This window comes from Lepisma saccharinum, chromosome 18 (genome assembly GCF_977018435.1).
Source record: "Lepisma saccharinum chromosome 18, izLepSacc3.1, whole genome shotgun sequence".
Taxonomy (NCBI): domain Eukaryota; kingdom Metazoa; phylum Arthropoda; class Insecta; order Zygentoma; family Lepismatidae; genus Lepisma; species Lepisma saccharinum.
The window spans coordinates 4,971,521-4,984,592 of record NC_139246.1 but is presented as its reverse complement, the minus strand read 5'-3'; the positions used below and the strand labels follow the sequence as shown (position 1 = coordinate 4,984,592).

The following is a 13,072-nucleotide window of genomic DNA, read 5'->3' as shown; positions in this document are numbered from 1 at the left end:
TATTCCGTGAATTTCAGCGCTAGCTGGAATTTGAAATCTTGCCGGTTTAGCGACTTGTTACTAAGATTGTCAACTAGGTAGCGTAAAAAGGAGATCCATGGAGGTAGGTGGGGCAGAAGACCTTTGTATGAGCTGCACCCTGGCGTTGAATGTAAAAAAATGTGTTGTGGCTCGCAGCGCGAAGTGAACAACTTCTCTGTGTAGTGGCCAATAGCCCCTTAGCTGTCAGTTTTATGCAAAACGCACAGGCATTGTGTTCAACACCTTCCATGAACAACGAGCGGGTCGGTGCTACCAACTACTTAAAAAATTATCAAACTTGAAAGTAGTCGCGTCAAAGTAAATTGCGTGCATGTACTCGAACATCAAACAAAGTATATTTGTCTGTGTGCCTTTAATGTATATGTAATTTAAAATGTATTCCATGAGTGTTGGTGTGCTCGTGCGAACATTACCAGGAGACGTGCCTGGTGAAATCTCCCGCTGCAGAACTCGACTATATACATGCAGGGTTTATCATAAGTAATAGCGCAAACTGACACAGTTGAAAGTACACGATAATACATAGAAGCAAAAAGTCTCAGTAAACATTTGTCTGCAAATTAGCCATTTGGAAGTCAGTGCCGGTTTGCAACCACACATTCGCAATTATCTCGTTTCTATTATCGTGTACTTTCAACTGTGTCTGTTCGCGCTATTACTTATGATACACTCTGTATACACATACCGCATTACTTCAGCACAGACAATCCTAACATATATACATATATACATAGCTATATATACATATATACATATATATATATATATACATATATACATATGTAAATATCGAGTTACACACACTGTTTCTTCCCATAGTAATTGCTTTCGCATTTGTGGAATATGGTCTAACACTTCCAAGCAATTTTCGACATTTAGGCACATTTAATACAAACCTACTCGAAACATCCCTACAGATCAGTATCCCGAAAATCCCGAAATCTTAAGTGACGGGGAGTTCTCTTCCAGAACACTGTACCAGATTTTGGGATACCACATACCTGTAGTGATTTGCAAAAACTGTAAGTCTTATTACATTTTCAGCTACACTTACAAAGTAAAACCGATCTAGCTCTCACTTACTTTTTCATGAAAGCTGGTGTACTTTTCGATCCAAATTCTAATAATTAGAATGGGTTTTAAAGTTTAAGAAAGTTTTTCATTATTACATAAATACCCAGCTGTTTACATGACAATTACACTCCATCTGTGGGTAATAAAATAAGAATTTTTAGATTTGTATAACTATTGTGAAAATGAACGAATATTAATTTTCCATTCCTTATTATTAACACTATTGTTTCACAAATATTTTGGGGTACTTTTAAACCCCTAAAATACTCCTCTTGTCACGGCCTTGTAATCGCGACGTACCATATTGTTCAAATTTTAGTCATTGACTTGTTTCAGGAACAGAAAGTATGACATTGCAGCTGTCATAATCTGGAAAGAAAGATGGAAAACAATTATCAGTGTCACTGGTTTTCAAGCAATGATCCACCAAAAATAAAAGTAGATACAAAATACATATATTGCAAACATTTTAATTCTGCATGTACAGTCATTCGCAATAAAAATGTGGAAACCTATACTCGTTTCTCTGAAAGGTGTTGTGTGTGTTGCATAAGTCTACGGTGGTGGCTAATCTTGCCATTGAAGATTTGATGTTGCAGTTCACCATGGACATGAAAATCATGAATATTAGATAACTTACTTTTTTTTACAAAAAGAAGGTAAAGGTTTTATGATGATCAACTTCTTTAAAATCTATTTATTCATAAAATTCCGCTTACTACTTCTTGAACTAAACTGTAAGAACTTTATATTTCACACATTTCAAGGCAAATTTCATCTTCTAAACCTTTGATCACAGATCAATCGAGTTAACTAGTACTATAACAGTTAGTATACTAGATGTACAGTATTTGAGTTCTTTGGTAGCAAAGTTAACATTCGGAGTTTGGTCACCTATAAAGTGAGTCGCCGTGGTGACGTGACACTACTGGATCTGTCTGCCTTCGATGATTCTTTAGGAAAGTGAAAAGAAAGGGGGTATAATCCCCATAGCCCCTCTGAACGGGCCGCTGACTATTGATTCTTTTGAAACATTTTTTAAAAATTCCTATTCTGGTTTATTGTATAGTAGTGTGTAGATCGCAAGCAAATATGCTTCTCCTTTAGGTAGAAAGAAAAGCAGCAACTAAAAGTGATGAAAAGACAGAGAACACAATTCGTTGAAGCAATATACAGGGTGGTCCAAAAGTCCAGGATCAATGGGTAAAGCACAATATTATTATTATAAATACTATATATTGCCAATACGATCTCCAATATGTCAGAACACAGTTGTAGGCGTATATGCACGTATTCGGCAAAATGATGTGGCACTCTACAGTAATTGGCTTCACTTTGTATTTCAGTTAGCCAGTGCTCGAAGTGAGGGGGGCGATGGTCTCCCCCCCATTTATCACAATGTTTGCAAAGCATCCCACAACTATCTCTTTGTTAAAATGTTAAACCATCTAACATTTTTCAGTTCAAGTGATGCATAGCCCCCATACCGCAAAATCCAGTGGATTTAAGTCAGGTGGTCGAGGAGTTCATTTCCACTGATTCACTGCAAATCTATTGCTGGGGAGTTATGCACCTGCAATCCATAATGAGGTTGGGGATGGAGTATCCATTGTGAAGAACTTTTGGGATACTGTAGAATAGTAGTTACCGCCTCTCATCAGTAATCCTAAACTTGTAAGTTCGATGTTCTAAGGAAACAAGGAAGACAAGAAAAGTATTTCGAAGCATAGTGCAGGAATAAGAGGTAAAATTAGACAATAAATTTAAGATTGGAATGGTAAATACTTACAGATGTGAATGTCTCGAGGGAGAAGGTGAAGATTCGGCCTCCTGTAAGCCTCAGAGGGACGCTGCTCCTCAGCGCCATCATCCTGACGCAGAGCTTTGCATCTTTGGGCCACTTGTACCACTTGCTCGAATACGCTGCCTCTTTCACCGCTATACTCTGTGAATACATAAAACATTTCAAGCGGTGGCACCAAGAATGTTAATACCAACAAACACCAAATTTAATTGCAACATCACAACCATCAGCCATATTGCTTTCTTTCACACGTCGTATATTTCATATCTGTTCTGTCTGACATTTGGCAAGAGGCTGATTTATCTAGCCATACCTTGCTCCAGTCCATATTTCCAACTCAGATTTGACATTTCAATAATACACGTACCTCACTCACTTAGGCATAAGTGGCGCACTCCTTGCATTCAAATCAGCACCACTTTCTACAACTCGTATTGTCATCTTAGCAGTAATAAGAATAATAAAAAAAGTGAATACGTATGAGAGCAAGACTATTATAGCATATATTGCAAAATGATTAATCTGTACCTCTATTTTCGATGGCGATATACATGTCCAAAGTGTAATGCAACTGATTGTGTAATACACCTATCGTTGTAACTAGTTGAAAACAGTAACGAGAATATACCTTTTGAATATATTTAGCGTAGTTACAAAATTACTTATACGAGTAATACGCTGTTTCCTGAGTCTGTTACTGTCTTTTTCACTATCTTTATTTTTGATTTTATAATTTTGGTTTATTTTACTTAGATTTTCTGCCACATTTGGCTATTCCCGAAGATGACGAAGAGTGATGATATGATGAAATTAATGAAGGGACACTAACAAAGAACACCCAGGCCGGGATTCGAACTCGGGACTTGTGGCGTTGTAGCGCGTTGTGCTAACTACTCCGCCACAGATGTCGGCCATCTTTATTTTCCTATTACAGTATTAGCGTATATTAATTTAACATTATACTTTTAATGCGTTTTGGACAAAATTACGTGTTACTTATAGTTGTAAAAGATGCAAAATTAACCAAGTAAGCAGTGATATACCCACACTGCCTAATATGGTCTAAAATTTTTATGAAAACCCACTTTATGGTAATTTTGGCTCTAAGTTTGCAGTTATACACCCCTAAATACAAACTCACACTCCCCAGATATAAAATTCTGATTAAACCTCTGCATGATAGCATAATGTAGCCTTATTAGGAATGAGAAGTAATAATAATAATCTGTGTCTAAGGCTAAATAAATACATAAGTAATTATGTTTTCCCGCTAATACAAACATGGCACCCTTCGTAGTGAATTTCGAAAACGGCATAGTGAACCCAATCTGTGGTGAACCTCTTTAGTACGTGCATTTCCTCACATAGGTTTTCTTTTGGATTGATAATATCAGGCCCAATGAGGTTTATATCCCCAATTAAAATTTCTCTAATACTTACGGCATTTTGCAACTGCTCTCCATAAAAGCAAATCAGAAAGAACTGGAATATTGTGACAAGAAGATACTCAACAATATTCACTATTTTGACAGTATATCCATTTATCTGAAAAGTAAAGAATAATTATTACAAGCTCTTCAATAATAACATTACAATTATTACTCAAGATTCCTTGAGTTACTTATTCTTTTCGGTGCAATTGGATTTTTTCTTTACAGTTTCATAATTATAGGGGATAGACAGATTTATTCACCTTTGGAATGTGTACATTCATTGGATTACCTATTTTTATGTACATTTTGTTGGATACATTGCTTTATGTTTTTGCATGATATGCAGAGCATACTAAGCAGTGAAACGGAAAACATAAAATAGACACAATTTTAAAAAGTATAAAACGTAACATGTTAAATCAAATATAACACAATGCATAATATAAAGTCAGCAAATTCCTGTAAAATATAGCCAGTATATATACTTATCATAAGTAGTAGTTATGATTAAATGGGTTTTCTTACCTATCTAAGAATACATCTACTTTATAAAACATGTTATCTAAGAGAGATACTTCACATGATATGCCAATTGTTTCATTTTCTTAAACGTATTGGTTAATTATTTATATAGTTTTAATCTATTGTGATCAATAGTACTTTCTTTAACTGCGACTTTACTTTCTCCAAATGAAAATGTTGTGGTGTTCTTGTATCATGTTTGTGGAAGCCATGACCTTTATTTTGAATCGCTTTGTGTTACTTACCAAATAATATTTTATGTTGAGGAAAAACGTTATTAAAATGTCCACACCACACCTGACAGGTTCAAGAAATTGCACAAACACACTTTCTTGATTCATTTTGTAATTTCATAAGTAAATCAGCAAAGATTGAAAAAAGCAGTCGTTATCTATTGTTGGTTTATTTTCATAAATGTGAACTATTTATTAAGAGAGTCAACCAGAAAATTCATGTCACCAGTTGTTATCTTATTACTTACAAATAACAGCTTTAAAGGATTTGTACATTTGAATAGTTAATATGTGTGGACTATACTTAACAGTAGACGCCTGAAGACCTAGAAGACATAGAGTCAGCGTGGTGACGATGCACTGCACCATGAGAACAGGAGAAAACACATGTTCTATTTCCTCCACAAACCTGCGAAGATATTTAAAAAAATATTTTATACTAAAATATAATTATATAATTGATGCTATTACAGACCTTTGATTAAAACTTTCCTGGCAGAAATATGGTAATAATTCAACCCCTGTTGTAACAGTTACAACAATAGACAACAAGGTTTACAATATCTAAACCAGGAAAGTAAGTAACACTCGTTGCAACAACTAAATAGGTGTCGTATCAGGCAATTGCAACAATGAACAACAATCAATGAAGAACTTCCGAGCGCGAAACTAGTCTGATACCTGTTTATAATAAGAATTATCGACAACAATAGACTTCAAAGTTCGGTAGTCTAACCGAGTTTTAATGATGAATATTACAAAAAAGAACAGTGACTTACCTGACTATTACTTGATGATTTTGGGTGCAATACTTGATGGAGCTGATCAACCTGTAGTCATCTTCACGTTTTGTAAGAATAGCTGATCTCTGATCAGCATCTTCTGAAGAATTTTGCGTTTGCTCATCCATTTGAGAAGCGCCAATTGACATTTCCTCTCGAGTATGCCAGGAAACTAAGGGTATGGTATGTGTAGGGTTATGAGTTGTGGACCTTGAACTCAAGGAATTTACTCTCTCTGTAAGAATTTGTCGGATGTGTCTCAACTGACCCAAAGCTAGTACAATGAGAGACAGGAAATACGTGTCGTAGGAAGATGCCATTGAGATGATCAGCTCGGAATATATGATCTGATAACCGTATGTCCACTCAAAGGCAGGGCTGCGAAGGTTATCATAAGGGTACCACTGCGAGATGGGTAGCAACCTAAATGGTTCTATGACAGTACCATTAACAATGTTAGGAGGACCATGGTCTATGATAATCAAGGGAAATAGCAACCATTGCAATGACATGAATACATACATTAGCCATAGGAGAAGAGTTATATTTCTGGAATGCCTAATAGATTCCTGAATGACCTCCTGTCTTTCCATCTTGAAGATGTCAAGTTGGGTGCAGGAGTCCCATAGCCGAAGAAGCTTCATGAACTCATTGGTGCGAGAGAAGAAGTATACAATCTTGGCCATTGAGTTCACCACGTAAAATGTAATACAGGCATTGATTGCTACCATTTCTAGATCGGTGATGTTCAAAGCTAAGTCGATTAGACCCATAACAAATGGATATACCCAAATGAGATTCAGAGTTCCTGTGTACACTGAATTCACCATCTTTTTCATCCTAACACAACCTCCTTTTTCGGGTATTAGTGGCAAGAGACCGATTGATCTCATGAATTTGATGTTGAAGGCGAGATATTTTTCCAAGTCGAGATGTTCATCTGCTTCTGTTATGCCTGTGTCAGGCATTATTAGAGCAATATATTCAATGAAAGAAAGCTGCAATGATAGTAACAGAGTTACAACAATCGTCAACAAAGTTTACAAAGATTCCGATATCTAAACCAGGAAAGCAAGTGACACTCGCTGCAACAATTAAACAGTTGTTATATCAGATAATTCCAACAATGAAGAACAATCAATGGAGAACTTCCGAGCGCGAAACAAGTCTAGTGCCTGTTTTCACTCTTTACTGACAACAATGCTCTTTAACAACTGGAGACAAGCAAGGATCAGATGATTGTGACAGTAAGTATTTTCATAACCCCAGAATAATAGATTCCAAAATAAGCTATAAAATCTTACTGTATCTTAGGAACAGAAAGGTCTATAATTCTAAAAAAATGACAGTGAAGAATATAATTTCTTGAGGAAAGTGATACAGATTACTGTGTTTGGAACAAGTTCAAAGACAATAAAACCAGTACTCGGCAACTCTGGCTAGAAATCGCTTGAAGGCGGTGTGAGCCAATAAAAGAAGAAGAATAACAGTATAAGTGAAGATAATCCCAATTTCCCAATTTGCCTACTACAAAATGGAATAGCTTTGCAATCTACAGATTTCGAGACAAGACTCCTCATTCGGCTTTGAAATACTATGTGTAGCATCAGATTACCGGAACAGCAACACAAAACAAGAGCTCACAACCTTCCAGTCTTCAAACCAGGAACGTTACTGTTTATCATTCCTGCTTCTCGGAATGAATGTTCTTCAACGATTATGGACAGAGTTACCCTTCAACACGCAAAGACGGGCTTAATCTGTAATTATTAAAGAACGCTCGTCGAAGTTCAATGATTCTTAAAATCTCACACTACAATTAGAGCTGACGATCATTTGTAAAACTAACAGAAAAATATCTTACTTGTTTGATTGAGATGTTGAAGTCGTACAACGAACGATTATAAGAGCGTTTGATGCTTGACATGTCATTATCTGATAATGAATTAATGAGTGATTGTGATGAGAAGCCAGTTCACAATTAGGAAAAAAATACAGGACAAATAATTTAAGGGGGAGGAGCGTTTCACAGAATTAATCCACTATCAGATGATCACTGAGATATTGTAATCAAAGACCAACATGGAGTACCGTTTTAAATATATTTTAAGTACCAGTTAGGTTAGCTATAATCACAGATAACAGTGGCACATTGTAAATGTGGTTTTATATGGTGCATCGTTGTTTGTATTTTTCTTCTTTTTGTCTGATTTCTACCACTTTTGGCTAATTGCGACAGAGAAGAGTAATGATGATTAGATGCATTGATGAAGATACACTCATAGAGGAATGACCAAGCAAACGCCATGACTGATTGATTGCATAAAGTTATTTTACGTCTCTTTCCTGCCATTTTTAGCTAATCGTGACGAATGGTGATAAAATGGAATGAATGGTGATGAGATGGGATGAATGGTGATAAGATAGGATGAATTGTGATAAGATAATTTGGATGAATAGTGATAAGTTTAGATGAATGAAGGGACAATCAGAAACACATATGGACGACACAGCACAACTCGTACAGAGGATTATCTTGGCGCCAGGCCAAAAATGTTGCAGTCATGAAACAAAAATGGCTGCCATTTTCAAACGAAGTCTAGTTTTAGAAAAATAATGCCTGTTTTGAACTACCCTTGTACAGGGGTTACAACGACAAACAAATGAAAAATTTTAGAAATGGTCTAGCGACCAGTGCTGGACCATTTGGTACGGATTGACCCTCAAATTTTAGGCAATTTCCAAAAAAACGTAAAATTTTCGTTAGAAGGAAGAAAAAAACAAAAAATATATTTCTTGCAGAGAAAGAGCATGTCGTTGCAATGATTTTCAACATCAAAAGTTTTTGGTTCCATCATATCGACATGATGAAAATTCAGATTTTCGTAACCTACTTTTCCCACCACAAAAATTAGGCTACAAATCCATTATTAGTCTTTTTATAGGCAATTGTAAATTTTTTGAGTGCTGATGTATTTTTTTCTGAAATGCTCATTACTTCATTGAACTTTGTTTAAAATTTCAAAGAGATGTGATGACTTGTTAAGGAGAGAAGAAATAAAATGTAAGCAAGGGTATCTTGTGTCGAGGGTCTCCAGAGTGACAGACAACACTGATTTAATGACATTTAAATGTGCTGTAAAATGAACACCGTTTGAGATTGGAGTGAAAAAGAATTTAGGGTGTTTCTTTCAACCATAAAGGAAAGGTGTATACCAAATTACATCGAAATCGGAGTTGGTGGGTGTCCAAATCTTAGTTTTTTGCGTTGATTTGATCATTATTCAAATGAGACTAGATGTTGAAGCTCGATTATTAACCACAGTCACAAAATCACTTGGAAATGATTGCTTATGTACGCCAGTCCTTGCTTCTGGATCTCTGACGAGAAAGCCTCATAAGTGTTATCTGCAGCTTAAGAGGTGTCACGTTTCACACGGCAAAATTCAGTAATTGAATATAATAGGACGGTATATAATTGGATAGGAGCTTATGCAAGCCAGCGTTTTTAGGTAAAGTACGAAGTGCTAAGGTAATATTAACGTCAAACAGTTAAGTTCATTCTCTTCAGACTAGTTATCCACACATTCTCATATTCCCATCATAGAGATTTTGAAGACAGTTGTTCGAGCAGAATTAAATACAGTTTAATCAGAAAGGTTTTCTTCGATTACCGGCTATTATTGCCAACGACAGTAAATTGCTAGAATATTCAGAATATTTAAATATTCCTTAGACTGACTGTCACGAAAATATTTGGAACACATAATTTTGCATTAACATCAATAAACATTAATTGCTTCAGGTGTTTGAAAAGGTGGGAATTTCAACCCAGACTGACACACACAGAGACTTCGATACTAGTTATCACGGAAGTTCAGAGCTGCTTCTCTTCCCAGGTGTGCACAGGTGTTCACATAAATGACAGGTGTGACAGATGACGAAGAGAAGTTCGCAGGGAATACGTCAAGCTTTTTTGTTGTACACGGTAATGACGAACAAGAAAAGTAATTCAAAATAAATTTATGAGGTAATTCATTAAAGAAGATAAGTTTGGAAGATATACAGAATAATGGAATTGTTAGGTTAGTTAACAATAAGGGAATGGTATAACTTGCTGCACCTAGCTTATATTTGGTTATTTCAAGTTGGATACGAAGTTCACCACATAAGCTCCAATCAGAACATCAGGATTCTGAGATTTGAACGCCGGTTCACAGAGTATTAGTTCTCTCTTGTGTGTGCATGCCTTTGCTAGTGAAAATTTATGAACTTCACACAAATATCATAACTAAAATTTGAGGGATTAGAATATGTACTTTTCTATATTATGTCTACTAAATCCTTCCTTTTCTGTCAGGAAGTTCTTCATATCAGTTTTCTTGTTTGCTTTGAATGTAATTTGTTTAGAGCACTTTGGAATCTCAGCCTCCTCTGTTGTAATTGTTTTTGAAAAATAACTATTTCTACTGACTTTCTTCCCCTACTCCCACATACCATGGATCATCCAGATATGTACTAAAAACCCTATAGATCGTCGAGAAATAAGTATTGCTACAAGCATAATTTTAATTTAGATATGATAGATTTCAACTTACTGCGTTCGTAGAAAAACTACATATATTGTATAGAATATATTATCAACTTCTCCAGTCAACTTGGAAAATATTTACGAAAGCGTAAAGACGTTACTGTTTCACTAACTGCATTTCTTACTTTCAGATACTTGACTCAAGATGATATTCAACTATGTACTACTAATCATAATTTCCACAACTGGCAGCCACTTAGTTGTATAGAGGAATTTCCATCCGCTTCTAAAATCTCAACCATGAGATTTATCTTTATGTGTAAGTGAAATATCGAGACAGTATTTACACAACCAAGGACAGGTGATCCTACTAGTGGATGAAGAAAGCCAAGAACTTAATGAAGTAATTACCAGAAACCTTGAAAGACCTAGCATCACCACTAGCGTTGAAATAGCAAGACCATTGGAAATGAAACCAGGATTTTAATTTTTCTTTTTCAGGAAAGAAATTCTCTACATCGTTACACTAAAGAGATCGTTAAACATTAATGTTGCTCTGAGAAGCATTTGGCAGTCGACGCGTTGGATACCAAATGCCAAATATGTCATTACGTGGATCGCGAGGAGACAAGCTCAGAAGATATCCGGGCTATATTTATAGAACTAAATGCCAGGCGTATGTTTAATACCCTTGTAGTTGTTCCTAGGATGGAAAACGAGATTTCTCTCGTGCAATTGTACACTTACTTCCAATACTCAAATAGTGGCTGTGAAAAAGTTACGGTAAGAACAAATGACATCGAGAATACAGAGTTTCACGCAGGCTACATCAGCGATTAGAGCGGTAACGGAGATGGGGATGTGAAGATGGTGTTCAACGGTCTGATTGAGGGGACAATCAAATTAAAGTGAGAATCATAAAACTTAAGACCTTCTGTAAACAAAAGCACGTGTAGCCTAACAGTTTTGCAAACTTATGAAAAAAATCCACATAGCCTACAAGGTGTAAAAACATTCCATTTGTCAACAGATGCGGAATAAGCAGTGTATCACTGATGATGACCTGTTGAAAGTTATTGAATGTATGTAAAAAAATAATTTAAAAAATGTATATCTTGCCTGGTGGCCGACTTTCAGACTCATCACCGAAGTTCCCTGGCTCGAATTCCGGCATGGGTGTTATTTGTGAGTGTCCCTTCATCAACTTCATCTCACGATCACTCATTCTCATCGTCGGGATTAGCCAAAAGTGGAAGAAAAGCAACGCTAAATTTAAAAAATCAAATACAGAATTTATATCTTATCCCCCAGGAGTAAGACGGTTCCGTACCAAAGGATTAATTTTCTCTCATATTTTACTAAAAAAAACCTTGCTAGAAGAATGTGACACATTGAGATAAATTACGTTTTGAAACCGGGGTTTCTTCATTAAATTTATTTGATGTTTGAAAGTGTTATGATTTATTATTATAGATAATGAAAGTAAGCTAATACATATTATTTGATTGACTAAATTAATAATTATTAATTAGATAAAAATAATGGAAATAACTCATTTGGTTTGATTGATTTGCTTTATTTTACTTCCCCTCTTGTACCACTTATGGCTAATTTGCGAAGATGGGGACGAATGATGATGATATGATGAAATCGATGAATGGACATTCACAAACATCCATGCCCAGGCCACGATTCGAAACCGGGAGCCCTGGCGTCGTAGCGCGATGTGCTTACCACTCCGTCACGGGGGCGGCTAACTAATTTGGAATTCAAATATCACCTATCCCTCATCGTCTCGTAACTAATGACAAATGTGCGTGTCACAATGTGCTCGATCTACACCTCAATGTCACACATTCCAGTATCCTCCAGAGTGTACTTCAACATCTCTGAAGTTACTTCATCCAAAAACACACTGGTGTGTCCTTTTCATCCCGTTCAAAAATGCTGTATTATGCAGCAAAGACACCAAGGGAAACTAAAACGGAAACTTAGAGAAACATAAAAGTTGGGAAAGAAGACTGTAGAATACAAAAATATTTTGATGCAGTCACATTTTATTGTACGCTACATATAAAATAAGATGCATATTTGGGGGTGAATTTTTAAATTACATTTTACACATTTTTCGTCTCTCTTGTTGAGAGGTGTTCATTTTAAATCGACCTCCCTCACCCTACGGCCTGCCCTCCTTCACCCGCAAAACTATTCCGGGAGTGTGAGGATGTCACTATCCGGATGGTGAACACCTCTGGATTATAGATCGACTCCTGCGTCCCACCCCCTACCCCATCCCCGGAGGATCGTCACTGACAATGTGAAATCACACAATCATATGCCGACATTCGACATACCACTTCCGTTTCTGTACTTGACTTAGTGAGAAGTATTGAGGTTGGCAACAGCCTAATAACGGATTTCTTCCGCATCATGTAGTCCGTTCTATGAAAGTACGCTAATGAAATAAAAAACGTGTAAATTACTTTGGATTATACATTTCAAAATATGTTTTCATTAAAGGTTTCTGTTTATAATAATTATACGTGATTATTGTATAAATTACAATCGATCACGTGAACAGCAAGAAAATAGCGCCAGTTTCGAACATGGCGATTTCCATGTGTGCATGAAGGTCTCCCGTGTTTTCAGAG

The 13,072-nt window shown here is 36.1% G+C and overlaps 1 protein-coding gene across 1 annotated transcript; it reads right to left on the bottom strand.

The window, feature by feature from the left end:
* Positions 1–1,431: 1,431 nt before the first annotated feature.
* LOC146002639 (odorant receptor coreceptor-like) lies at positions 1,432–6,858 on the bottom strand. The gene is made up of 5 exons (XM_083140600.1): positions 5,888–6,858; positions 5,418–5,517; positions 4,361–4,465; positions 2,906–3,061; positions 1,432–1,485 (listed from the first exon to the last, which is right to left on the bottom strand). Exons 1-5 carry the CDS (start codon positions 6,856–6,858, stop codon positions 1,432–1,434), a joined length of 1,386 nt encoding a protein of 461 aa, XP_082996726.1.
* Positions 6,859–13,072: the final 6,214 nt, after the last annotated feature.